Source organism: Phalacrocorax aristotelis, chromosome 4 (assembly GCF_949628215.1).
Source record: "Phalacrocorax aristotelis chromosome 4, bGulAri2.1, whole genome shotgun sequence".
Taxonomy (NCBI): Eukaryota; Metazoa; Chordata; class Aves; order Suliformes; family Phalacrocoracidae; genus Phalacrocorax; species Phalacrocorax aristotelis.
In genome coordinates this window covers 84,135,432-84,158,842 of record NC_134279.1, presented here as the reverse complement: position 1 = coordinate 84,158,842, position 23,411 = coordinate 84,135,432, and the positions used below count along the sequence as shown (strand labels likewise).

At 66.8% G+C, this 23,411-nt stretch overlaps 3 protein-coding genes across 4 annotated transcripts; 1 reads left to right on the top strand and 2 right to left on the bottom strand.

Annotated features, from left to right (window-relative positions):
* Positions 1–3,861: 3,861 nt before the first annotated feature.
* LOC142056982 (C-type lectin domain family 4 member F-like) lies at positions 3,862–7,051 on the top strand. 2 transcript variants are annotated; one of them, XM_075092483.1, is made up of 7 exons: positions 3,862–4,046; positions 4,179–4,295; positions 4,393–4,467; positions 4,982–5,028; positions 5,117–5,268; positions 6,499–6,611; positions 6,688–7,051. In XM_075092483.1, exons 1-7 carry the CDS (start codon positions 3,980–3,982, stop codon positions 6,831–6,833), a joined length of 717 nt encoding a protein of 238 aa, XP_074948584.1. In that variant the 5' UTR covers positions 3,862–3,979; the 3' UTR covers positions 6,834–7,051. The 2 variants fall into 2 exon arrangements, with proteins under 2 accessions (XP_074948584.1, XP_074948583.1); XM_075092482.1 differs by having other exon boundaries at positions 3,890–4,046; positions 4,972–5,028.
* Positions 7,052–9,086: 2,035 nt separating this feature from the next.
* On the bottom strand, positions 9,087–10,523 carry AP5S1 (adaptor related protein complex 5 subunit sigma 1). Its single transcript, XM_075092304.1, has 2 exons — positions 10,230–10,523; positions 9,087–9,653 (listed from the first exon to the last, which is right to left on the bottom strand). The coding sequence occupies exons 1-2, from the start codon at positions 10,430–10,432 to the stop codon at positions 9,227–9,229; spliced, it is 630 nt and encodes a 209-aa protein (XP_074948405.1). The 5' UTR covers positions 10,433–10,523; the 3' UTR covers positions 9,087–9,226.
* An 892-nt stretch (positions 10,524–11,415) lies between these two features.
* CDC25B (cell division cycle 25B) lies at positions 11,416–18,186 on the bottom strand. Its single transcript, XM_075092303.1, is given in 17 exon segments — positions 11,416–12,303; positions 12,551–12,662; positions 12,789–12,825; positions 12,828–12,921; positions 13,210–13,308; positions 13,415–13,477; positions 13,804–13,899; positions 14,031–14,204; positions 14,472–14,546; positions 14,710–14,844; positions 15,068–15,187; positions 15,268–15,375; positions 15,524–15,560; positions 15,818–15,859; positions 16,738–16,789; positions 17,444–17,562; positions 17,980–18,186. Coding segments are annotated over 17 exon segments (1,602 nt in total). The 5' UTR covers positions 18,078–18,186; the 3' UTR covers positions 11,416–12,162.
* Between the last annotated feature and the right edge of the window lie 5,225 nt (positions 18,187–23,411).

Here is a 23,411-nt window from a genome sequence, read left to right as displayed (position 1 = left end):
ATGGGTGGACACAGGGATGGACCCATGGGCACAGGGACGGACCCATGGGCATGGGGATGGACCCATGGGAATGGGGATGGATGGGTGGGGCACATGGATGGACCTGTGGTCACAGGGATGGACAGATGGACATGCGAAGGATGGGTGGGCACAGGGATGGACCCATGGCCACAGGGGTGGACCCATGGGCATGGGGATGGACAGATGGACGCACGAAGGATGGGTGGGCACAGGGAGGGACCCATGGGCACAGGGATGGAATGAAGGGCATGCAGATGGACCGATGGCACATGGATGGACTGGACCAATGGGCACAGGGACAGACTGCCAGGCACAGGGATGGACTACCAGGCACTCCCGGTGATGCAACTTTGGGTGGCCTTGTCCTGCAGGCTGGGCTTGGTGCAGGTCCCGCTCCCAGTCCCACTCCCCGCTGCCGTCCTGCCATCCTGCAGCACCCCTTTCCCACCACTCCATGTGCTGCCATCTCACCACGGCCTGACCTCCCCAGTCCCCCAGTGCCTGTTCCCCAGTCACTCCATCCCACCCATTCCGGGTGGCTGATCTCTGCCTCCCATCCGCTTCCCGGTGCCCCCACTCGGCGCGCCCCAGGCCAGGGTGGGGGACTGCTGCCACCCGCCGCCCCCCCACCGGCTCTGGCTCCGGCTCAGGCTCCACAGGGCTCTACCAGCCACCCCCTTCCCGTCCCGCTGCTGGAGAGTGGCTGGGACCCCCGGCTCCAGGAGCCCTTAACTGTGCGATGCCCTGTGCCCCCAGGGAAACCCTCATCCTGGGACCCCATAATCTGGAGAACCCACACCCCAGGACCCCCAACCACGTGATCCCACGTCCTGGGATCCTCTTCACCTGCAACCCCCCACCCCAGGTCCCTGGCACCCTCTGACCCCCGGTAACCCCAGGGGACCCTCATCCTGGCACCGCTGCACTCCAGGGCCCCCATCTCCACAGCCAGGCCATCCATGCCGCAGGAGCCCCAGTGTCCCCAGAGGGACCCCCCCGCATTGTGGGTCCAGCTGCGGTGGGCTGGACGGGGGGATGTGCCCTGCTCTCGAGGCGTTTCCTTGGTGCCTGTGGTCCGCGCACAGACGGGACCCCCTGCGCCGAGCCACGGTGATGGGGTGCTCACGGGGGGGCAGCCAGCTGGGAAGATGCAGCACCAGGCAGCCCCGTCCCAGACCAGGGCACCCCATGGGTCCTTTCCAACTCAGGACACTCTATGACTCACCGCTTGTGCAACCTGCAGATGAGCCGGCTTCCTTCCCCCTCCCCAGCTGTTTCATCTTCCTCCAGCCACTTCTCCAGCATCATCCAGCCTCGTGGTGATGGGTGCTGAGGAACGTCAGCCCTGACTCACCCAGTTTCACAACGCTGCAAACCCTGGCCACATCCTCTCACCCGCCAAGGTCCTGGCAGGTTGAATGGGCGAGAGCCTCCATCCGATGCCGCTCCTGGTTTTGGTGGTGCTGTACCCCTGAAAAACTGTATGAAAATTCAGGTAGGAAATGGAAGATTCAAGGCATTACAGTCCATATCCATGTTACGTAGGAATGATGGAGTTGAGTTGACAGAAAAGCGAAGTACAGCCCAATAAACTAAGTTTTATTATTATGCCAACCTGTAGAATCATAGAATATGTTGAGTTGGAAGGAACCCATCAGGATCATCAAGCCCAACTCCCTGCTCCTCGCAGGACTCCTGACACCGAACCATATGACTAAGAGCGTTGTCCAGGCCCTCCGTGAGCTCTGACAGACTTGGTGCCGTGACCACTTCCCTGGGGAGCCTGTTCCCACCGACCACCCTCCCAGTGAAGAACCTTCTCCCAATGTCCAGTCTAAGCAGAGAACCCTTATGGACTGGAAGCTCAGCCGAGAAGGGCAGAGTAGAGCTACAGCACCCGTGAGCGCAGATGGATGCTGACAGCGTCTGCAGAATAGCAAGGAAAACCAGAGAGGCTGCGGGTCTCTGCCAGGGCAGAAAATACGGTTGTGGTTAATGGGGCAACTCAGTTAATCCCCAGAGACTTGCAAATGTGAAACCAGGTTTGATGGAGGAATGATGCTGGATGTCTCACGTAGGACCTCGCCCCGCGCCGTGCCCTCAGCCACGGCATGTCGGGAACCGCGGCCGTCTGAGAGTCCTGCTCCGCCGCTCCCGGACAACAAGCCTCGGCACAAACGGGAGGAAACCAGGCAGTGCCGAGGATGGGGTCCCGCTCTGCAGAGCCCCTCACCCACGCTCAGCCCTGCTGCTCCTGTCCCCTCTGGGGCTGGCCGCATAGATGTGGCTCAGGAGACAACCACCAAAACCCAGCTCTGCTGCAGAGCCCACCGCCCCGCCAAAACCAAGTCTGAACACAAAAGCAGCCCATTACGCTCACACCTAAAGAGAAGGGCACTTAGGTGGGAAAATGTGTTAAAAAAAAATTAAATGGAGCGGCTAAAAGGGTGGGGGCTTGCTGGCGAGGTGGAGAGCTTGGAGAAGTGCCGTGCGCGGGTGCAGGGACCCTTGGTGGTGGCTCCTCGCTGCCCCGGTGCAGCCTCCGGTTCGGTGCCAGCAGCCGGCTCCGAGCCAGCTGGCAACTCAGCCGGAGCTCAGGGGGTGCCAGGGATGGGGACAGCACTGTCACCCCAGCCGGAGGGGTCTGTGCCCTGGGGAGGGAGAGTGGGGAAGAGCAGGGGAGGAGGAGGAGGATGAAGGTCTGCCCACCGCAGGGCTGCTGGCGCAGCGCTGGGGCCGGATCTGTGCCCAAGGTACACAGCAGGGACTGGGTGGAAACGCGCCCCCAGGCTCTTTGGCAATTCCTTTATTTGCTGGAAAAACACCATGTCTGCACGTTTGAAGCTATTTCTAGCATCTGTGTCAGACACGGGGGTAGTTTGGGCTGAAATGGAGAAAAAAGCCCCAAATCCAGAAGTCATGAAATACCATATGCTGGTGTTTCTGGAGCAGAGTGTGGGCAGCTGGGGGCCCGGGGGGCGTGCGGTGCCGGCACCAACGAGGTCTGTGCCATGGGTGGTGGGGCCGGGTGGTGCCAGGCGTCCCACGGCAGCGCCTGGGGGGCCCCGAGCAGCCCCCACAGTGGGGGTGAGCCCCTCCATGGGCACAGACCCCCCTCTTCGGGGTCCATCACCAGTGGGGAGCTCCAGCCTGCACGGTGCCACCGGGAGGTGCCCGTCGCAGCCCCCCAGCAGGGTCTGGGCACACGCAGCTTCTCCTGGTGCTGGATGGCATCTCCTCAGTCCCAACCCGGCATGGATCCTGCCGGGATAATGCCTGTGCTGGGCATCCATCCCCATCGCCTCCGCGTGCCGTGCCAGTGGGCAGAACGCTGCCCATGCACAGTGCCAGTGCAGGAGTGATGATAATAATAACAACGACAATAATAATAACAATAATAATAACGATAACAACAGCCTTCTCATTGATAACAGTGTGTTGCCAGCCCCGTTTAAAGGCTGCCTGCCCCCCTGGCAGATAAGAAGGACGAGGGCTGGGACCCCCGCAGTGCCGGGTATGTCAGGATGGGTGTACCCCCCCGACACCACTCACCACGACTGGGAAGCCGGTTCGCTTCCAAGATGCAGAATTTCCCCCAAAGTTTCTGTGCCTGAGGGTGGGAAACACAAATTGCAACTGCGATGTGTTTTCGGAGAAAAACCACAGGTGCTGAGGCAGGAGCTGGGGCAGGAGCTGGTCATGGGGTGGGGGTCAGGGAGCCCCCAGTCCAAGACGGGGACGCGACCGTGTGTCCTGCACGGGGATTTGTCCCCAGGTAATGCCACTGAGGGCGGGGGGACATGAGTGACGCCCTGGCTGGCAGCAGGAACCGGCACCCACAAGCTGCTCTGCGTGCCCGGCCGCTGGGTTCCCTTTCCTGGCACCTTGGGCCACCCCAGCCGGTGCGTGCCGAGGCTCCGGCACGAAGCAGCTCCCCGTGCCAGGCCGGCTGCCGGGGATGGCCGCGGCGAGGCCGGACCTGTACGAGAGCCTGCAGATCCGCTACCCACCCAGCCCCACGCAAGGTAAGCCCTGCCTTGCTGGGATGCTGCGGGCAGGCGCAGGCAGCCGCTGAGCCCCTTCCTTCCCCAGCGGTGCCGGGATCCCCCGCGGCGGCTGAGCCCCGGCTCAGGGCATCGCCGGCTTCTCTCCCACAGCACCGGCACCCAGATCCCCTCCGGCTGCACCCCGCTGGGTGCTGGGCACCGTCCTGGCCGTGGGCACCGGCGTGATCCTGGTGCTGGGGGCCACCCTGGCAGCCCTCATCACCCTGTGTAAGTGCCGCCGGGGGGGTCCCGGTGACGCCTGGCAGGGGCTGGGAGCGGGCAGGAGCCCCGGCACGGCACTGACACGCTGCCCTGCCCTTCCCAGACGTGCAGGGGCAGGCAGATCTGCGGGCAGCGCAGGCAGAGCTGGCGGCACTCAGCTCCCTTCTGCTGCCTGACGGTCAGTGGGACCCTGGGACTGCCCCCGGTACCCGGCCGCCTGTCCACGGCCCCTGCCCGCAGCCCCTCTCCCCAGCCCCCTTCCCCAGCCCCTCTCTCCAGGCCCCCTGCCCACAGCCCCTCTCCCTAAACTCTCTCCCCAGCCCCTTTCCCCAGCTCCCCCCCCAGCCCCCCTCCCCAGCCCCTGCCCGCAGCCCCCTTCCCAAACCCTCTCCCCAGCCCCCTCCCCAGCTCCTCTCCCCAGCCCCTTTCCCAAGCCCATCTCCCCAGCCCCTGCCCACAGCCCCCTCCCCAGCCCCTCTCCCCAGCCCCTGCCCACAGCCCCCTCCCCAGCCCCTCTCTCTAAACCCTCTCCCCAGCCCATCTCCCCAGCCCCTTTCCCCAGCCCATCTCCCCAGCCCCTGCCCGCAGCCCCCTCCCCAGCCCCCTCCCCAGCCCCCTCCCCAGCCCCTGCCCGTAGCGGCAGGCAGGCTGCTGCCGGCTCCTTTCCCTGACCCCTTGGCAGGTGCCCGCAGCCCCAGCGAGACCCCGGCAGCAGCGCAGAAGAGGAAGGAGAAGCTCGGTAACGTCCCTGGCGGGGTGACACCCACGCCGGGGCCCCCGTGGCCCCCCCAGCCGGGCCCGCGGCCCCACGGCTGCCCTCCCCGCAGGACGGTGGCTGCAGGGGCTGTCCCTGGGCTGGCGGTACCACCAGGGCAAGATCTACTTCTTCTCGAGCGATCGGAAGCCCTGGGACGCGGCGGAGGCGGCGTGCCGCTCCACGCACGCCCGCCTCACCTCCATCACCAGCCCCGAGGAGCAGGTGGGGCTGCGGGGCTGCAGCGCCCACGGCCGCCATCTCCTGCCTGCCCTGCTGCTGCCTGCTCCCGCGCCCCCTCCTGCCGGCATTGCCCCCTGCCCGTGTCCCCTCCCGCCCGCGGCCACTGCCCGTGTCTCCTCCTGCCCGTGTCCCCTCCCGGCCATGTCCCCTCATGGCTATGTCCCCTCCCGTCCGTGTCCCCTCCCGCCCGTGTCCCCTCCCGTCCGTGTCTCCTCCTGCCCGTGTCCCCTCCCGGCCATGTCCCCTCATGGCTATGTCCCCTCCCGTCCGTGTCCCCTCCCGTCCGCGTCCCCTCCTGCCCGTGTCCCCTCCCGGCCATGTCCCCTCATGGCTATGTCCCCTCCCGCCCGTGTCCCCTCCCGCCCGTGTCCCCTCCCGTCCGTGTCCCCTCCTGCTCGTGTCCCCTCCCGGCCATGTCCCCTCCCGTCCGTGTCCCCTCCCGCCCGTGTCCCCTCCCGTCCGTGTCCCCTCCCGGCCATGTCCCCTCATGGCTATGTCCCCTCCCGTCCGTGTCCCCTCCCGTCCGTGTCCCCTCCTGCTCGTGTCCCCTCCCGTCCGTGTCCCCTCCCGCCCGTGTCCCCTCCCGCCCGTGTCCCCTCCCGTCCGTGTCCCCTCCCGTCCGCGTCCCCTCCTGCCCGTGTCCCCTCCCGGCCATGTCCCCTCATGGCTATGTCCCCTCCCGCCCGTGTCCCCTCCCGCCCGTGTCCCCTCCTGCTCGTGTCCCCTCCTGCCCGTGTCCCCTCCCGGCCATGTCCCCTCATGGCTATGTCCCCTCCCGCCCGTGTCCCCTCCCGCCCGTGTCCCCTCCCGTCCGTGTCCCCTCCCGCCCGTGTCCCCTCCCGTCCGTGTCCCCTCCCGGCCATGTCCCCTCATGGCTATGTCCCCTCCCGTCCGTGTCCCCTCCCGTCCGTGTCCCCTCCTGCTCGTGTCCCCTCCCGTCCGTGTCCCCTCCCGCCCGTGTCCCCTCCCGCCCGTGTCCCCTCCCGTCCGTGTCTCCTCCCGCCCGCGCCCCCTCCTACCCGTGTCCCCCCTGCCCTTGCACCCCTCCCGCCCGTGTCCCCTCCCGCCCGTGTCCCCTCCCGTCCGTGTCTCCTCCCGGCCATGACCCCTCCCGCCCCTGCCCCCTCCCGGCCATGTCCCCCCTGCCCTTGCACCCCTCCCGCCCGTGTCCCCTCCCGCCCACGCCCCGCTCCTGCCCGTGCCCCCTCCCAGGACTACCTGGCGCGGGAGGCGAGGGGAGGAACCTACTGGATCGGGCTGGCGGCCACGGGCCCCGGCGGCTCCTGGCGCTGGGTGGACGGGGCTGCCTACTCCCAGGCCCAGAGGTGAGCGGGGACAGGGTGGGGCAGGGGAGACCGGCACCCCCGGCGCCCCCCCGCTGACCCCGCTCTGCCCTGGCAGTTTCTGGGCAGCAGGACAGCCGGACAACACGGACCACGGACAGTTGGGCCGGGAGACCTGTGCCCAGATCCACCCCGTGGGCAACGGCCTCTGGAACGACCATAACTGCAACTTCACCTTCTCCTGGATCTGCAAGAGGGACCTGAGCCCGCCCTGATGCCCCGCCGGCCCCGCTGCCGGCCCACTCGCCCGCCAGATGAGCCCCCCAGAGAGCTCCGCTCCCCCCTGACGCAGGGCAGCTCCCGAGCGAGCATCCCCGCCACGACGCTGCCGCCGGTGGTGCCGTGGACCCCGGTGCCACACCGGCGCTGTCCTCTGCACCGAGACCCCTTCGCTCGGCCTTGATTAAATCGCTCCCGCTGCACCTCCCTGGCTGCCTCTTGCTCCCCCCGCCAAGGGGGGCTGGTTCTGCTGCACCCCCAGCCCCTCTGCCCTGTCCAACTTGCAGACCTTCGCTGGCATCAACGACGGTGCCACAGCTCTTGTGTCACGGAGGTCCCACGAGCGCCGTGGGAGGGATGGATCCATCCCCTCGCCCTGTGAGTGTGGTGAGAGGGGGTGCCGGCTCCTGCCACCTCCCAGGGTGACACACATGTCCCCCTCACCCCAAGTGGCATCACGTGGGGACAACCAAACCCCCCATGCTGGGCACACGGCCACGTCCTGCCCTGCTGCTTGTTTATTTAATCCTCCACTCTGGTGACCCCACAGCATCCCAGACTGCCAGGGGTTGGAAGGGACCCCTGGAGCTCACCCCGTCCCACCCCTGCTGGAGCAGGCGCGCCCAGAGCAGGGGCACAGGGCCGCGTCCAGGCGGGGGGTGAATGTCTCCAGGGAAGGGACCCCACAGCCTCTCTGGGCAGCCTGTGCCCCTGCTCTGGCACCCGCACAGCAAAGGGGTTTGTCCTCATGTTCAGGGGGAACTTCCCGTGTTCCAGCTTGTGCCCGTGGCCCCTTGGCCTGGCGTTGGGCACCGCTGAAAAGAGCCTGGCCCCATCCCCCTGACACCCGCCCTTCAGATATTTATAGGTATTGATGAGATCCCCCTCAGCCTCCTCTGCTCCAGGCTGAACAAGCCCAGGTCTCTCAGCCTTTCCTCACAAGGGAGATGCTCCAGCCCCTGACCATCTCCGTAGCTCGCCCCTGGACTGTCTCCAGCAGTTCCCTGCCCTTCTTGAACTGGGGGCCCAGAACTGGCCGCAGCCCTGCAGGTGTGGCCTCACTGGGGCAGAGCAGAGGGGGAGGAGAACCTCCCTCACCCTGCTGGCCACGCTCCTTTCCATGCCCCCCAGGGCACCGCTGGCCCCCTTGGCCCCAAGGGCCCGGTGCTGGCTCAGGGTCACCTCGCTGCCCCCCAGCACCCCCAGGGCCTCTCAGCAGAGCCGCTCTCCAGCAGGTCCCCCCCCAGCCTGTGCTGGTGCGGGGGGCTGTTCCTCCCCAGGGGCAGGACCCGGCACTGGCTCTTGTTGAATTCCCTGAGGTTCCCCTGGGCCCAGCTCTCCAGCCTGGCCAGGTCTCGCTGGATGCCAGCACAGCCTCTGGTGTATCAGCTGCTCCTCCCAGTTTGGGATCATCAGGGAACTTGCTGAGGGGACGCTCTGTCCCTTCCCCCAGGTCACTGATGAATATGTTGAACAGAACTGGCCCCAGCACAGACCCGTGGGGAACACCGCTAGTGACAGGCCTCCATCCAGACCCTGCCCCGTTGGTCACGGCCTCTGAGCTCTGCCGTTCAGCCAGTTCTCAGCCCACCTCTCTGTCCTCTCATCTAACCCACACTTCCTAAGCCTGTCTATGAGGGCGTGATGGAAGACAGGGTCAAAAGCCTTGCTGAAGTCAAGGTAAGCAACACCCACTACCCTCCCTTCATCGACCCAGCCAGTCACACCATCACAGAAGGCTATCGGGTTGGTGAAGCCTGATCTCCCCTTGGTGAATCCATGTTGATACTTCTGATAACCTCCTTGTCCTCTGCATGCCTGGAGATGACCTGCAGGATGAACTGCTCCATCACCCTTCCAGGGATGGAGGTGAGGCTGGCCGGCCTAGAGCTTCCCATCCCACGGCGAGCGGATGTGCACTGCCCCTGGCTGCTGCTCCCCCGCTGGGGAAACCCTGACCCGGGGTCCCTCACGCGGAGGGCACAGAGGCACCCAGCGCCCACCCTTCCTTTGGGCTGGCAGATTTGTCAAACCCCGCCGGGGGGAGAACCGAACCACCTCTTTTCTTAAAAGTCTGTTTACGGCCCCGCGAAGCCATCGCCCGCTGTCCCGCACACGAAGGGGTACGGGAACACGGCGCCATCCCAGCTCCGGGTGGATTTTTATGGGGACGGCTATTAGCACTTGCCAACCCTCTCGTGATGGCATCCAGGGGGGATAAACGGGTTAAAAACCTGCTTTTTGCTGGCTCATTGCTCTTTATTCTTGAGCCACTTTTCCTGTCCATCCTGTTGGGGCTTGGCGACCATTCTGGCTCCTTCCCTTCTCTCTCCCTGCCGAAATATTGCGGGGTGCCGGGCAGGGACAGCGGCTGTAGCTCAGCGGGATGTTTTGATGCCCATCTCCCGGTCCATCGCCTGGAGGAAACGTTCGTTGAGGAATAGCATCTGGCCGTGGGGCAGGAGCCGATCGAGGAGGACGTCGGCGGCGTCGGGTCGGAGCAGGACGTTGGCGCCGGGGCTGAGGAGGCGCAGGGAGGCGAGCAGGCGCGGGGCCAAGCGGCGCAGTGTGATTTCGGCCAACGATAGATTCTCTTGGGGGTCACAAACCAAGGCGAAAGCGAGGGCCGACACCGATAACCAAACTACCGTCACCCTTTCGGGGAAGGGGTCCCCGGGGGGCAGCTGGAAAAGACCCCCCGGGGCATCTTGTAGCGACAGGGGCTCATCGGGGAGCTGGGGAAGCTGGGGGGCGGAGGGGCGCCCCGAGGAGGACTGAAGCAGCCGGCACTGTGAAGCCACTTGCCTGGGAGAAAAGGGGGGACCCCTGTGTTAAGACACCCCCCCCAATTCAGTGACAGGGTGAACCCCTCTGTTGGGGGGATGGGGCTGTCACAGTTTTGGGGCACCCACTGAGCCCAGGACCCCCCAGGAAGGGGGAATCCCGTGGAAAGAGGGGTGTCACCACCCTAGGGGTCCCACAAAGCCCAGGAGCCCCCCCTAAAGAGGTGGCATGATGGCCCTAAGGGTCCCAATGAGCCCACCCTCCCCTGAAGAGGGGGCATCACAGTGCTGGGGGGCCCAATGAGGCCACGCACCCCAGCAAGGAGAGGGTATCATAGCCCTGAGAGTCCTGATGAGTCCCCTCCTCCCCAAAGAGGGGGTGTCATGGTGCTCAGGGTCCCAATGAGCCCTCCCCAAAGAGGGGTGTCATGGCCCTGGGGGTCTCAGTGAGTCCCCCCACCCCAAAGAGGGGGTGTAGCGGCCCCGGGGTCCCCGATGACCCTGGGACTGATGGAGAGGCGGGGGGTCCCCCCAAGCCCAGCACCCCCAAAAGGGGGGGGTCCCGGGAGGGCAGTCACCGCTCGGGGGTTCCGCATACCTGCCCACGGCCAAGAGCTGCTCCTTGCGGCGGAGGCGCTGCCGAGGGGGTCCCTCGGGGACCGGGGAGTTCCCGGGGGGGTCCCCAAAAATGCGGGTGTAGAGGGGGCGGCACGGGGTGTGGCCAAGAGAGGCGTGGACCGGGGAGGCGTGGCCAACCGGGGTGGGCGGGTCCAGCGCAAGCAGCACGAACGCCCGCACCATGGCAACGCCAGCGCGACCCCGGCCCGCCGCGCGTCGCCGTGACGTCGGCTCACCCCCCTTCGCCGCTGGCTACCATTGGTTAAACTGGTGTCGGCGGGCAGCTGCTGGGATTGGCGGAGGACGCGGGGAGGGCGGGGATCGGGCGATGAGGGAAGGGAAAGGGCGGAGGCGATTGGTGGGCGAGAAGAGGTGGGCGGGAAATTGGGAGACCGCCCGCTGCACGTGACGGTGCCGGGTGGTGATTGGGGCAAGGCGACGCGGGCGACACGCTGATTGGGGGATTAGGGGTTGGTGGGCGGGGCAGGAGTAGGAAGTACGGTCGGAGGCGGTGGCAGGGCCAGGGGAAGAACATACCGGGGGGACGGGGACAAGGACAAGAACGACGGGGCCTGGGGTGGGAGAGAGGGACAGGACACAGGGCTTGGGGGTGGGCAGAAACAGGGCCTGGGGGACGGGACACAGACACAGGACAAGGCTTGGGGGAAAACGGGGCCTGGGGGACAACACGGCAGGGCTTGGGGACACAGACGCACAGGACCTGGGCAGGACAGGATAACCGGGGTGGGGCTGTGTGACATGGCCTGGGGGACAACATGGTGTGTGGGTAGGGAACAGGATGACTCGGGGGGGGAAGGGGGGAAGTGACATAACCTGGGGGATGGGACAGACAGGATCATCCCGGGGCGGGGAGTGGCAGGGCCTGGAGAAGGGGACTGGATCCCCCTGGGCCAGGTGGCCCTTGGGCGGGGGGGGGGGGGGGGTGAGGAAGAGCAGCATGGCCTGGGGTACAAAGGACCACCTGGCCTGGGGGAAGTGGCAGGACCAGGATGGGGGATGCCCCCCAGCCCCATCCCTCCCCCTGCCCCACACATGACCCCAGGGGGCCAGCGGTGACCTGCAGCCCCGTGTCCCCCCCCGGCCCCAGCACGGGGAGCTGCCCCCGTTGCTGTGGTGCCCACACGGATCATGGGCGGGGACATGACTTTGCTCTCCCTCCTGACAGAATTATTAATGGGGATGTAACAAAGACACCGTAAAAACAACCCAAAGGCCGGGTACAGCCTGACCCCGGGAAACAATCACACAATGGGGCATGCGCCCAGGGCCCCCTAGCCCCAGGCACCCCCCCCAAGCTGAGAGGGGTAAGGGTCCTGCAGCAAAGGAGGTTTAAGTGCTTTTTCTACAACAGTTCTGCCAATTATGCCCCACCAGGGGCCCCCAGTTCTCCTGGGGAGCTCCCAGTCCTCACTCAGGGGCGTACCCACCACTCCCTGCCCCCTCAACAGGGCTCAGGGTGCAAGGGGAAGGGGCTGGAGTAATGGTTTGGAGAGGGGGGAGCTGCCCCCCAGTCCCTGAGCCCCACATCCCAGAGTGGGGGGGCTGGGGGAGGCAGCCTGCACCCACCACGGCTCTGCCCCCCTCCAAAGGAAGGCTGAACATGGCAGTGACTTGGCCTGGGATGGAGGGAGCAGCCCCAGGCAGCCCCCACTCCCCGCCACAGCCCACAGCTACCATTTAAGGTAAAGCCTAAAACCTTTTACCCTGTTTTTAGGGTAAAAAGGGGGTAAAACCACAACCACCACCCCCCCTACACCCCTGCTGAGTTCAGTGATGTCGTACAAGACACCTGGCAGAGGAGAGGGCCGGGTTTTGGGCTGGGAGACGTTGCCTGATGGCAGCCCAGGGTGGGTGGGGGGCTGCAGGGGGTCCCATGTCCCCCTCCAGGGGCATCAGAAGTTCTTGAGGCGGCTGTAGAGCTCCCGCTTGCTGCGCTCGCCCGCCCAGGTGCGGCTCTTCAGGCGGAATTTGCGCAGGTCCTCCTTGAAGTCCTCGTGGTGCATGGGGCGGTAGTCCTGGGGCTCGCAGTGGGTCTGGGCACCCATGGGCCCATCAGCACCCACAGTGCAGCCCACCACACACGGGTAAACCCAGCAATCCCCCCCCCGGCACAGCCCCCTGCCCCTAGAGGTACCATCCTCACGGAGGATGTGCAGAGCCAGACCTCTCCTTCCCTCCTCGCAGGGCAGGGTTTGGGGAGAGGGTGTTTTCATCCCCCCTCAACCCTCCCCTCCCACCAGGGACCCCCTCCCACAGAGGGAGCAAACTCGGGGGGCTCACCTGGTACTGGGGGAAGAACTCCCGGTACCCCCCCTTCAAGACGTAGAGCTCTGGGTAGTGGAGGTGGGGGTACTCGTTACAGGCTCGGTCCTTCTCCCTGACGAACCGGCACCTGCGGGACACAGGGAAGGGCAACAGGAAGGGGCTGCATCAGGATCATCGCTGAGCCAGGAGCCTGCCATGCCTGGGGCGGGGGGTCCAGGAGGCCTCAGTGTCCCATCCCACCCCCCCAACTCACATCCTGGGTCCCCTCTCAGAGGAGAACTCGCAGTGAAGATGACGATCACCCTCTTGCTGGTATCGAAGGGCACAATGGGCTTCTTCAGCAGGAACTCCTCCACGTCCTGCTCCATCGGCAGGTTGACTGCGCCCTTGGGGAGGGAGAGGAGGACCTTCATCCCCTCTGCCTCCTGTTTCATGCAAGGAGGGGCCTCAGTACGCTGCCCCCAGCCTCCCCCTGCACCAGCACCACTCCCCTTCCTCCTTCCTGTTGGGGCTCAGTACCTTTGGGGAGGCTCAAACCCCTCGGGGGCGGGGGGGGGGGGGGGGGGGGGGGGAAGTGGTTCAGCACCTTTCAGGTTTGATGGGTTTGAGACTCCCCCCAACCCCCTCAGGAGCCCCCCAGCCCCAGCCCGAGGGGCACAGCGAGTGGTTCTGACCTTGATGTGGCCTCCCTCGTACTCGTAGGGGTACCTGCAGTCCACGATCACGCAGCTCTCAATGAGGCTGCTGAACTGCCCCGTCAGCACCGCCACCATCTGCGGGGGGAGCCCGTCACCGAGGCAGGGGGGCACGGGGAAGCGGGGGGACACCAGGCAGGCAGCCCCACGGAGGGGTTTCGGGGAGAGGCTGCTGCTCCCTTACCATTTCGGGGGAAATGTACTTCAGGTCCTGGTGCTTCCCCTCCACCGTCTGCAGGAGGTAAGCCTGGAGGAGGGGCGAGATGCTGGGTCAGGATCCGTCCCGGGGGGACCTCCCAGTGCAGGGGCTGTCACCCGCAACCCCCAACCCAGAGGTTGCTCCCCTGAGGGAGCCACGGCATGGTGCTGGCACAAGAAGAGCAGCGATCGGCTCTTCATGTCCTACGGGGTCCACAGGCTGGAAAGTCCAGCCCCAAGTCCCCTTGTCCCCAAGGCAAGGGCCATCAGCTGGGTTTGGGCTCTTGCCCAGGCGCAGGGCTCCGCTGACAGCCCCTCTTGCTTTGGGGGAAGGGGGGGCAGCACCCCTGGCCTCCAGCACCCCCATGGCCCCACCTTGGAGAAGTCCCCGATGAGTTCCCGGTGGTCGCTGGCCAGCAGGTTCTCGATCTCCTCCTGGCAGAAGGACCTGGAGCGCAGCAGCCGCGCTTTCTGCGGGGGCACAAACCAAAGGCACCCAACTCCCGGCGTTACCGAAGGCACCGGCGCAGCCGCGGCACAGGGCGGTGCCACCGGGGACCGGGGCGAGGACGCCTCCTCCCGAAGCCTTCCCCAGCACCCACCGGCTCCGCCGCCTCCTCGCCAGGGGTACCGGCCACGCTCCTCCGCCGCTTGGTTTTGACGGGGGTGTCCCTGTCCTGGGGCCGGTCTATCCGCTTCAGGATGGGCCTGATGATGCTGCTGGGCATCGAGGGCGAGCGGAAGAGCTGCCGGCACTTGCTGCGCTTTGCGGGACGCTGTGCGGGGAGAGCCCGTGTTGCTGCCCAGGGGTCTGGCATCTCCCTGCATCCCCCCCTCTCCCCCAAGCTCCCACCAGCACTGAGGGCAAGGGGACAAGGGTCCCGCTCTGGTGGCCACGCACCACCCTGGATGAACCCAAAGCCCCCAGGGCTGGTGCTGCTCACCAACCAGCCTCTTTGCCAAGGCCCGTCACCCCCAGACCCCACCTTGGAGACTCCAGGGGGGAGCCTGGGACTCCATCCACCCCCGAGGCTCCAACGTACCGGCTCTGCCTCCTCCTTCCTCACCAGTGGAGCGGTCAGCAGGTTCTCCATCCCCTGCGGCATGTCGGCATCGCTCTGCTGGGGCAACAGCCCGGAGGGCCATGGGGGAGAGGCAGAGGAGAGGATGAAGGGGCCAAGTCCTGCTAACCACTTCCCAAGCCTCCCCCAGGTGGGGATGGACCCCATGCCCAGGGTCCATCCAACCCCGCAGCCCCCCAGGTGGAGAAGCCCTCCTTACCTTCATCTCTTCCTCATCCAGAATCTCTATGAAGCCATCATCTTCCTCCTCAGACATGGAGGAGGTTAAGGAGCACCGGCGGAGTATGATGGGGCTCTCGCCCTGGGAGAAGTTTTCCTTCTCAGGGGTGTCAAACTGGGGAGGACACAGACCATGACTTAGGAGTGGGACCAGCCCCACGCCAGTACTGCTTGGAGACAGGGTATCCCCAAGAGCCCCCCCAAACCCCTTCAGCTCCCACATCCTCAGGTCTCCAGGGCAAACGTGGAGGTTGGAGCAGCAGGACCCCACTCAGCAGCCCCTGCAGCAGGAGCACCCATCCCCGGTGCCCCCCAGAGTCCCCCCCAGCCCCTCTCACCAGCAGGCTGGGTGCAGAGCTGGGTCTCTGGGCGAAGGCATCCCTCCCCGCAGCCCCATCGCCAGCGGGCAGCCGGCTGCGCTGACCCGGCCGCTGCGGCTTCTTGAAGACAAACCCTTCCTGTGGTGGTGGTGGGGACATGGCATTAGCATCCCCCTGCCCCTTCCCCAGCCTCCCCCCAGCCTCGTTGTCCCCCTCACCTTGTCCTCAGGCTCCCTCCGGCCCCTCTGCTCGCTGGCCTGGCAGCTGTTGAACTCCCGGGAGTGGGAGATGTTCCTCAGGACAGGGCTGGCCCCCAGGAGCTGCAGCTGTGGGGCAGGTGGGGGGGTGAGAGGTGCTGCGCAGCCCCTGCCCTCCCCAGCTCCATCCTCCTCCTCCTCCTCCTCCCAGCTTGGCCAGGGGCGCAGCAGGGTCCAGCCTCTCTCCGCTCAGCCCTGCAGAGCCCTCGGGACTTACCGGCAGCGAGGGGATCCTCCGGATAAGGAGCTTATTGCTGCAAGAAGCAGGGTAAAAAAGAAAGATTGAATGAGAGAAAGTGCCCTGGCCCAGCAGCGTCCCGCGGAGGCTGGCATGGCCCCCCGGTCCCCTGGGTCCCCGCAGCAGGGGTCAGACCTCCCCAGAGCTGTCAGCCCGGGGCAGCAACTCCTCCAGACACAAAGCAACGCCCGGGGCCTGATCCAGAGCCCGGGAAAGGCACGGGGACAGCCCGGCTTTTGGGTCTGGGCACGGGGACAAAGCCCCTGCACTTACTCTTTGAGAACTCTCCCGGACTCCAGGATTGCTTTGTCGAAGCTGTGGGGAGAGGAGAGCCAAGGTTAGGGGGGGAACGAGCCCTGTGCCCCAACCTGGGCAGCCCAGGAGCCCCGGGGATGGGCAGCCCCAGCCCTCAACAGTGCTCCCACCCCACGCAAGGGCTGGCAGCCCTGAAGATGGAGAGCAGCCAGGGCTTTCAGCCCCACAAAGGGTTAAAGCCCCATCTGGACACTGCTGCTTTCAGGCTGAGGACCCCAATCGGGGGCTTTGGAGGGAGGGGGTGCAGCACGCCGGGGTGGTCCGGGGCACCCCACTGACCTCGCTCGGCGCCCAGACAAAGCCGGCGGCGGGGCCCCACGCTCTCCACCTGTATGTAAATCCCCCACGGCGGGGATGCCGGGGATGCTGGCCGGTAGCCATATGGCCCTGCCGGCGGCACGCCGTGGCAGGACCGGCATCGGCACGTCCCCCCGCCGCCGAGCACCCCCAGCCCCACCATCTGCCCCCCGTTACTCCTTCACCCGGCACATCTGCCAAAGCCGGGACCTGCCAACGGCCGGGCAGGCGATGCCGCCGGCACAGCGCTGGTGCCCCCCTCCATTTTGGGGCGGGGGGGAGGCAGGCAGAGCCTCTCACCCCCCCGCACAGGGTTTTGCTCTCAGCTGAACCCTGCACCCCCACCCCGCGGGGCCCGTGCGGCAGCACCCCAAGGCTCCCCGGGGGGGTGCTGGGAGCCCGGGGGGTGCTCAGCGCCCCCGCCCCGCTGCTCGGCAGGGCAGCCAGCCCGCCCCGCCGGCGCAGCCCGGAAGAGGATTTGGCCAAGCCGGGACAAGGAAGCACCGTGCGGGCTTCCTGCCTGCACCCGCTGCCGGACCCCTGCCTGCGGCGGAGCCGCGGGGGACACACGGGGTACTCACGCTTCCTCCAGCACCGGAGGGTCCTCCTGCGTGGGGGAGTCCAGCCCCACTCCTGTGGGAACAAGGGGCAGGGGTGGCAGCTGGGGAGGGGGACGGAATCGGGCGCCGCTGGGGACCCGCTTCGGCACAGCGCCGGCGCTGCTCCCGCCGGGACCTTTGCAGGATGCGGCCCCCCACACCCCGGCTGTGCCTCCCCACTGCTCCGGCCAGCGCTGGGGAGGGGGCTGCGGCTGGTGGTAGCCGCCGAGTGCTCGTGGGGGGCCCAGCGTGGCGAGGGGGGGGTGGCACCGACCCATCCCGGCCAGGATGTCCCACATCACCCCGACCAGGGACCCCGCTGGGGTGATCTGTGGCTGAGACCCTCCCCAGGAGCGGGACCTGGGGGGCTCTTGCCCCCTGTGCCCTGTGGGGAAGGGGCCGCAGTCGGAAGTGCAGGGAAGGAAGTCCCAGTTTGAAGCAGGCGTGGGCTGAGTGCCTGGCGGGAATGACTCAGAGTTGGGGGGGGGCCCGGCTCCCACCTGCACCCCAAGAAGCCCCCAGCCTCAAATCCCTTCTTTGCCTCCCCAGCCGCTCGGCCAAGCCCCCTCCCCACATATAGGGGCCCCGTGCCCACACACACCCCCCCCCCCCTCCCCATTCCACAGCTCCCTGTGCACATCCCCAGCCCCAAAGAGGGGTCGGGGGGGCCACAGGGCCCATCACTCACCCGCATCCGAGGACTCGGAGGAGACAGAGTCCCGGGAGGAACCTGAGGCCATCGGCTCCGGGGACAGGCGGGACTGCTGGCTCTGGAAGGGCAGCCCCCGCTTTGGGGTGTCCCAGTGGCTGCGGGCAGGGGGACACGGGTGGGGGTCAGCCCACGGGGACCTTTGGTACCCGGGGTGCCCCTCGCCCCTTCCCCGGGGGGGGCAGAAGCAGGGGTTAAGGGAGGGGAGCCCCAAAACGCCTCACCCCCCCCGCCGCCACGGCAGGGTGCCACCCGCGGGCTCAATACAGGCCGCCCTGAGCCACGCGTGGGGCAGCCCGCGCCTCCCGTGTCCGGCAAGAGGAGTCACGCGTGGGGCACTCCGCATCTCCACAACCCGCAGAAGCCACGCACAGGGCAGCCCGGGGGACCCGCAGGTGCCACGCGTGGGGAACAGCCCCTATCCGACAGCGCGAACCACGCGTGAAACAGCCTATAGCCGGCAACAAGACCCAGGCGTGGAGCAACCCCACGTCCCTCTCCCGGACCCCACTCACCTGCCCAGCCCCACCAGGTTGTCCATGTCCAACGCCAACGTGGTGACCGGGGACATCCCGGGCAGCCCACGCCGGCCGCGGCCGCCCCGCGCCGCCATGCGGGGCCGCGAAACCCACCGAAAACCAATTTAAAAATAGATATATCGCGATATAATCCGCTCTGTGGTTGCTTCCCCCCCCCCCCCCCCACGCCCCGAGGAGCGGGGTCGCGCCGCGCGGGTCCGTGGCCGGTGTGGGGGGGCCCCGGCCGGGCGCGCGCTGCCGCCGCCCCTATTTATATTCGAAAAATAACAGGGGCGAAGCGCGGCGGGAGCCAATGGGGCGGCCCCGGCCGCCCCCGCGGGGCAGGGCCACGCCACGCCGCGCCGCGGGCCGGGGGGGGGGCGCACAGGGGTGGGGCTGGGGGGACGTGGAGGGGTGCACGCGTGGGGGGGGTGGGGGGACGGGGAGGGTTCATGGCTGGGGGGGTGGAGGGCTGCGGGGCGGGGGGACGCGGGGGGGTCATGGCTGGGTGGGGACACGGGAGGGGACATAGCTGAGGGGGAACGTGGAGAGGGACGTGGCTGGGGGACACAGAGGGGGACGTGGCCGGAGGGACATGGTGGGGGTCATAGCTGTGGGGGGACACAGAGGGGACCGTGGGGGGGGGGGTGTCATAGCTGGGGGGGAGGGGGGCATGGCTGGGGGGGGACATAGCTGAGGGGGAATGTGGAGGGGGCCATGGCTGGGGGGACACGGGGGAGCCATGGCTGGAGGGGACACAGAGGGGGACGTGGCTGGAGGGACATGGCGGGGGTCATAGCTGTGGGGGGACACAGAGGGGGCCATGGCTGGGGGGGACACAACATGGAGGGGTGCATGGCTGGGGGACACGGGGGGGTCATGGCTGGGGGGGACATGGGAGGGGACATAGCTGAGGGGGAACACGGAGGGGGACATGGCTGGGGGACACAGAGGGGGTCATGGCTGAGGGGACATGGTGGGGGTCATAGCTGTGGGGGGGAGAAAACATGGAGGGGTGCATGACTGGGGGGACACAGTGGGGGACATGGCTGAGGGGGGACACAGGGGTGCATGACTTGGGGTGGGGTGTGGAGGGGTGCATGGCTTGGGGGACATGGTGGGGGGCTGTGACCGGGAAGGGACATGGAGGGATGCATGGCTGGGGGTTCTCGGGGAAATGGCTGGGGGGGGACACGGCTGGGGGGAGACACAGAGGGGTGCATGGCTGGGGACACATGTGATTGGGGGGCTGCGTAGTGGGGTGCACAGCTGGGCACAGTGAGTGGCAGGTGTGCGATGGGTGTATGTGGGCGATGGTGTGGCTCTGGGGAGGTCGCAGTATTTGGACACAGGTCCCTCCTGGCCCCCCCTGGCCCCCTGCCACGTGCCAGCTCCAGGGCCTGGAGTGGGTGCTGGGGGGTGCTGGCCTCAGCCCCAGTGTGAACTGGGGTCAGACTGGGGGCCAGCCCCACATTGGGAAGGGAAGGGAAGGGGCCCACATTGCCCACCGCAGCCCTAACGAAAAAGCTGGAAAGCTCAAAATACCCCTTCCCACATGGACCCACTCCACAGCCTGCATGGACCGGGGCTGCCCCTCGCCCTGCTGTTCCCCACGGGGTCCTGGCTGGGTACCCCCCACTCCTCCCGGCTTAGACACCCACCGGTGCCAAAGCCACGTGCTGCCATGCATCCCGGGGCCACGGTGCTGCCTGAAACCCAAACCTTCCACTCTGTCCCCCCAGCCTGGTCCCTCGCCGGGCATGGACCTCCATCTGTCTGCCTGGGGAGGGCGGCTGGCCAGACCCCTGCCTGGGGAGGGGGTCTCCAGCCCAGCCGGGGGCTTTCCAATGGAAAGCTGGGCAGGAATGCGCTGGGCGGCCGCGGCCTGGGTGGCCATCCCAGCCTGTCATCCATTGTCCCCAGCCCCATTCTTTCCTTTCAGAGAGGAAAAGAAAAGGGGAGGGGGTGGCCGGGCTGGAGACCCCCTCCCCAGCCAGGGCAGGGGCAGGTGACTGGGCAGCTCTCCCAGCTGGGGGTGGCGTTTGGTCCGGCTGGCTCTGGCGACACCCCCATACTGGCCAGACCCTGCCCTCCCATAGTGAGCGAAGGGCATGGGGGGTCCGCTGCCCCCCACCCCACCCAGGGATCCCAGACATGTCCCAGTGCATCCCAGCACATCCCAGTGCAGCAGCGGGGCTGGGGATCCGTGCTGCAGTGGGCTGGGGGTCCCCGGGGCGTGGGTGCAGCACCCAGGGTGCCCCAGGGAGGAGGACAGGCATCCCCGGGGCGGGGGGCTCGCTGGCCCCCCAGCGCTGCTGGGCGGCTGCAGGACATCCTCCCTGGCCACCAAGGGCTTTAATTGCTTCCAGCCACAGAAGGCTGGGCTGGGGCCGGAGGCCGGGGGGCCCAGCGCTGGTGGCCGCCCCGAGCCCATGCTGGGGGCCTCGGGGAGGGAAGGGGGTCTCCAGCCAGCTCAGCCACAGCTGCACGGGGGGAGGCTCATGGGGCTCTGCAGGCAGCTGCGCCACTGGGGAAAGGGCCACATGCTCTGGTCTTCCCCCCTCCAAACAGAGTGTTTTGGGGAGTGGGGCTGCAAAGAGGGGGATGGGGGGCTCCCTGGGGTGCTGCAGAGCCCCTTCTCTGCAGCAGGACCTGCACAAAGCCCCATCTGCTCCTCTCCATTGTGGGATGCAGGGGTGGGCCCCCCCGGAGCCCCCCACCTCCCTGGTGTGCTGCTGCCTGCCCTGGGGCAGGGGCTTGGGTGAAGCCAGGGCACGGTGTGTGGGGAGGGGGGCTTTAGGAGCTGGAGGAGGCTGGCTTGCTTTAATGGCCACACAGCAAGAGCTGCCATAAAGATTACTCTAATTAACGAGGACGGAGTGGGGGGCTGTTGGCAGCGGCAGGGCTGGGCTGGGGGTGGGCGACAGTCCCCCCCTGCCCCAGGGCTGCACCCCCACGGCATCCCACCCCACCGACTGGCTGTGGGTGTCCCACCGCCTCCCCGTGCCCCTCACCCAGACTGGGCTGCCCCAATGTGGGACCCCCACCTGGGGGACCAGTTCCCCCTGCCTTCAGGAAATAATCCCACAGCATCCCCTTTTCCCTCTGGCTTCCCTCCCAGCCTGGGTGCTCTGGGCAGGAACACACGCCAAAACCACTGACATCTTCCACAAAAGCTTTCGCCCGACCACAGGAAACCTGTTTTCTGCCCCAAGAGGGTTTAAGGGCAAAGCATGCCCATCCACCTGTTTTTTTCCAAATTCTTTATAACCGTGGCTGGTTATTTGGGGGCAGGGGGGCATCACTGCTCTGCATGGGGCGGCTGTGGCAGGACCCCGGTGCCCTCGGCGCTGGCCCCAGGGGATCTGTGGGGCAAGGCCCCACACGTGGGGTGACACGGCGTGGCATGATGGCAGGGGATGCAGGAGGAGGGTACCAGCCTCTGGCTCCCTCCCTGCTGGTGCCCTGCAGCTGAGGGACGGAGCATCCCCGGGGTCCTGCGTGGCAGCTCGTGGGCAGCACGCACGTGGCAGCACGCCACCGTGGCCTGTGTCACCGCGGGCATCGCGAAGCCACCGGCCCCAGCTCGGGAATGCGGCGGCTCTGGGTGGGGGTCGTGGCTGAACAACGGTGCAGGTGGCGAGCGGGGGCATCACCCACCTCCCCAGACGTGGGCCGCGTGGGGCTCCAGGCACCTTAGCACCAAAATACAGGATTTGAGAGATTTTAAAGCTGGAGGAACACAAGAGGAGGATGATGGTGGCAGCGAGATGCCGAAGGGCTGGTGGTGGTGGTGGCACGGAAAGTGGCCTTGCCGGCACAGCCGGGACCCGCGGCCGCGGTGGAGGCTCTGGCTGAGGCTGCAGTTTCAGGAGGGGCGGACGGAGGGTCCTGGGGTTCACGGAGCAAAACCTCCCCACCCTGAAGCATCCGCCGCTGTGGTGGGGAGGAAACTGCGGGGGGGCAAAGGGGCGTCTCCGTCCCCCCCTTCCTGTTTTGCTGCTTTCTGCTCTGCGCACCCAGGGGAGGCTGCGGCTGCCACCCGCTCCTGCGGGGGCCCAGGGAGGGTGGCTGCTGCCAGAACCCTGCCCTGCCAGGGAGAGGGGGATTCTGGTTCGACTCGCTGAATTTAGTTTTGGTTTGGCCAAAAATAAACCATTTCAGGCTCCTTTTATCTTCAGTGAGAAGCAAACCAGGAGCGAAACCCCGTCAGTCCCCCCTTTTTGCAGCTGCTGTGGCCAGAAGAGGGACAGGGTGGGGAAACTGAGGCACACATCCTGCAGGGCTGCCGGTGGCAGAGTCGGAGCTCCCGGGTCTGGGCTCTGCTGTGGTGAAGGAGCGGAAGGGACCGTGCAGGCGGCAGCAGCAGATAAACTGCCCCCTCGGCGGGAGCCATCCCCACGCTGTCCCCGTCCCACCTCGCTGGGGACCAAGCCGCAGACGGGGCTTATCGGCATCCCCAGCGTCTCACTCCCCCCCTGGTATTGCTGCCCACAGCGCTGTAATCTGCCCATTCCTGCCCATGTGGGGGGGGACTACGATGTCCATCCCAAGGAGAGTGTCCATCCCAAGGGTCCATCCCAGCTGTGATGCCCATCCCTGGGAAGTGTCCCCCCGCAGCGGGTGCCCCCCAGGAGGGGATTGCAGGCCCTGGGCACAGACTTGGGGTACCCACTGCCAAGAGCAACATCTCCAGCTGATCTTTAGCCTGAACGGATGGGAGCTGGAGCCCCCCACCACATTGGGGTCCACCATAGGATCATCTTGGGATCCTCCTCCTTGCACCTTCCCAGAGCGGGGACCCCCCCTTGCTTGCGGTCCTCCTTGTTGGTGGGTGCTGGGGACTCCCCTGGCCTCCCCCACTGCTTGTGGCCCCCCTTGACCTGGTTCTGGACCCCTAAAAGCCCCCTCTTTGCTCAGGGACCCCTTTGCTGTGGTCTCACCACCCCCAGGCCCTCTCCTGTTGCATGTAGCCCCCCAGAGCCTCCCAGTAGCTTGGGGCCCCCAATCACCATGGTCCTGGGCCCCTCATTGCTCACAGGCTCCCTCAATCTGGTTCTGCATCCCCTAGATGCCCCCTCCTGCTCTGAGCCCCCCAGACACCCCTTGCCCAGGATTCCCAGGCCCCTCCTTGCTCAGAGCCCCTCCAGATCCCTAGGCCCCCCCTTGATCTGAGTGCCCCAGGTCGCCCCTTCCCAGGACCCCCAGACCCCTCCAACTTGTTCAGAGTCCCTCAGACCCCCATTTCTCAGGATCCCCAGACAACCCCCTTGCTCTGAGCCACCCCCAGACCCTCTGTCCTCCTTTCCTAGGACCCCCAGACCCCCCGCATTGCTCAGAGCCCTGCATTCCCCCACCACTCAGGACCCCCAGACCCCTCCATTGCTCAGAACCCCCAGACCCCCTCCATTCCTCCATCGCTCAGCCAC

What these genes read in the sequence shown, in the direction of transcription:
- AP5S1 (XM_075092304.1), bottom strand. Translation starts at nt 10,432, where the DNA reads ATGGTGCGGGCGTTCGTGCTGCTTGCGCTGGACCCGCCCACCCCGGTT. An exon ending in CAGCTCTTGGCCGTGGGCAG is followed by an intron (nt 9,654 to 10,229) that starts GTATGCGGAACC and finishes CTTTTCTCCCAG; the next exon opens with GCAAGTGGCTTCACAGTGCC.
- LOC142056982 (XM_075092482.1), top strand. Translation starts at nt 3,980, where the DNA reads ATGGCCGCGGCGAGGCCGGACCTGTACGAGAGCCTGCAGATCCGCTAC. An exon ending in GAAGAGGAAGGAGAAGCTCG is followed by an intron (nt 5,029 to 5,116) that starts GTAACGTCCCTG and finishes CCCTCCCCGCAG; the next exon opens with GACGGTGGCTGCAGGGGCTG. An exon ending in GCCTACTCCCAGGCCCAGAG is followed by an intron (nt 6,612 to 6,687) that starts GTGAGCGGGGAC and finishes CTGCCCTGGCAG; the next exon opens with TTTCTGGGCAGCAGGACAGC.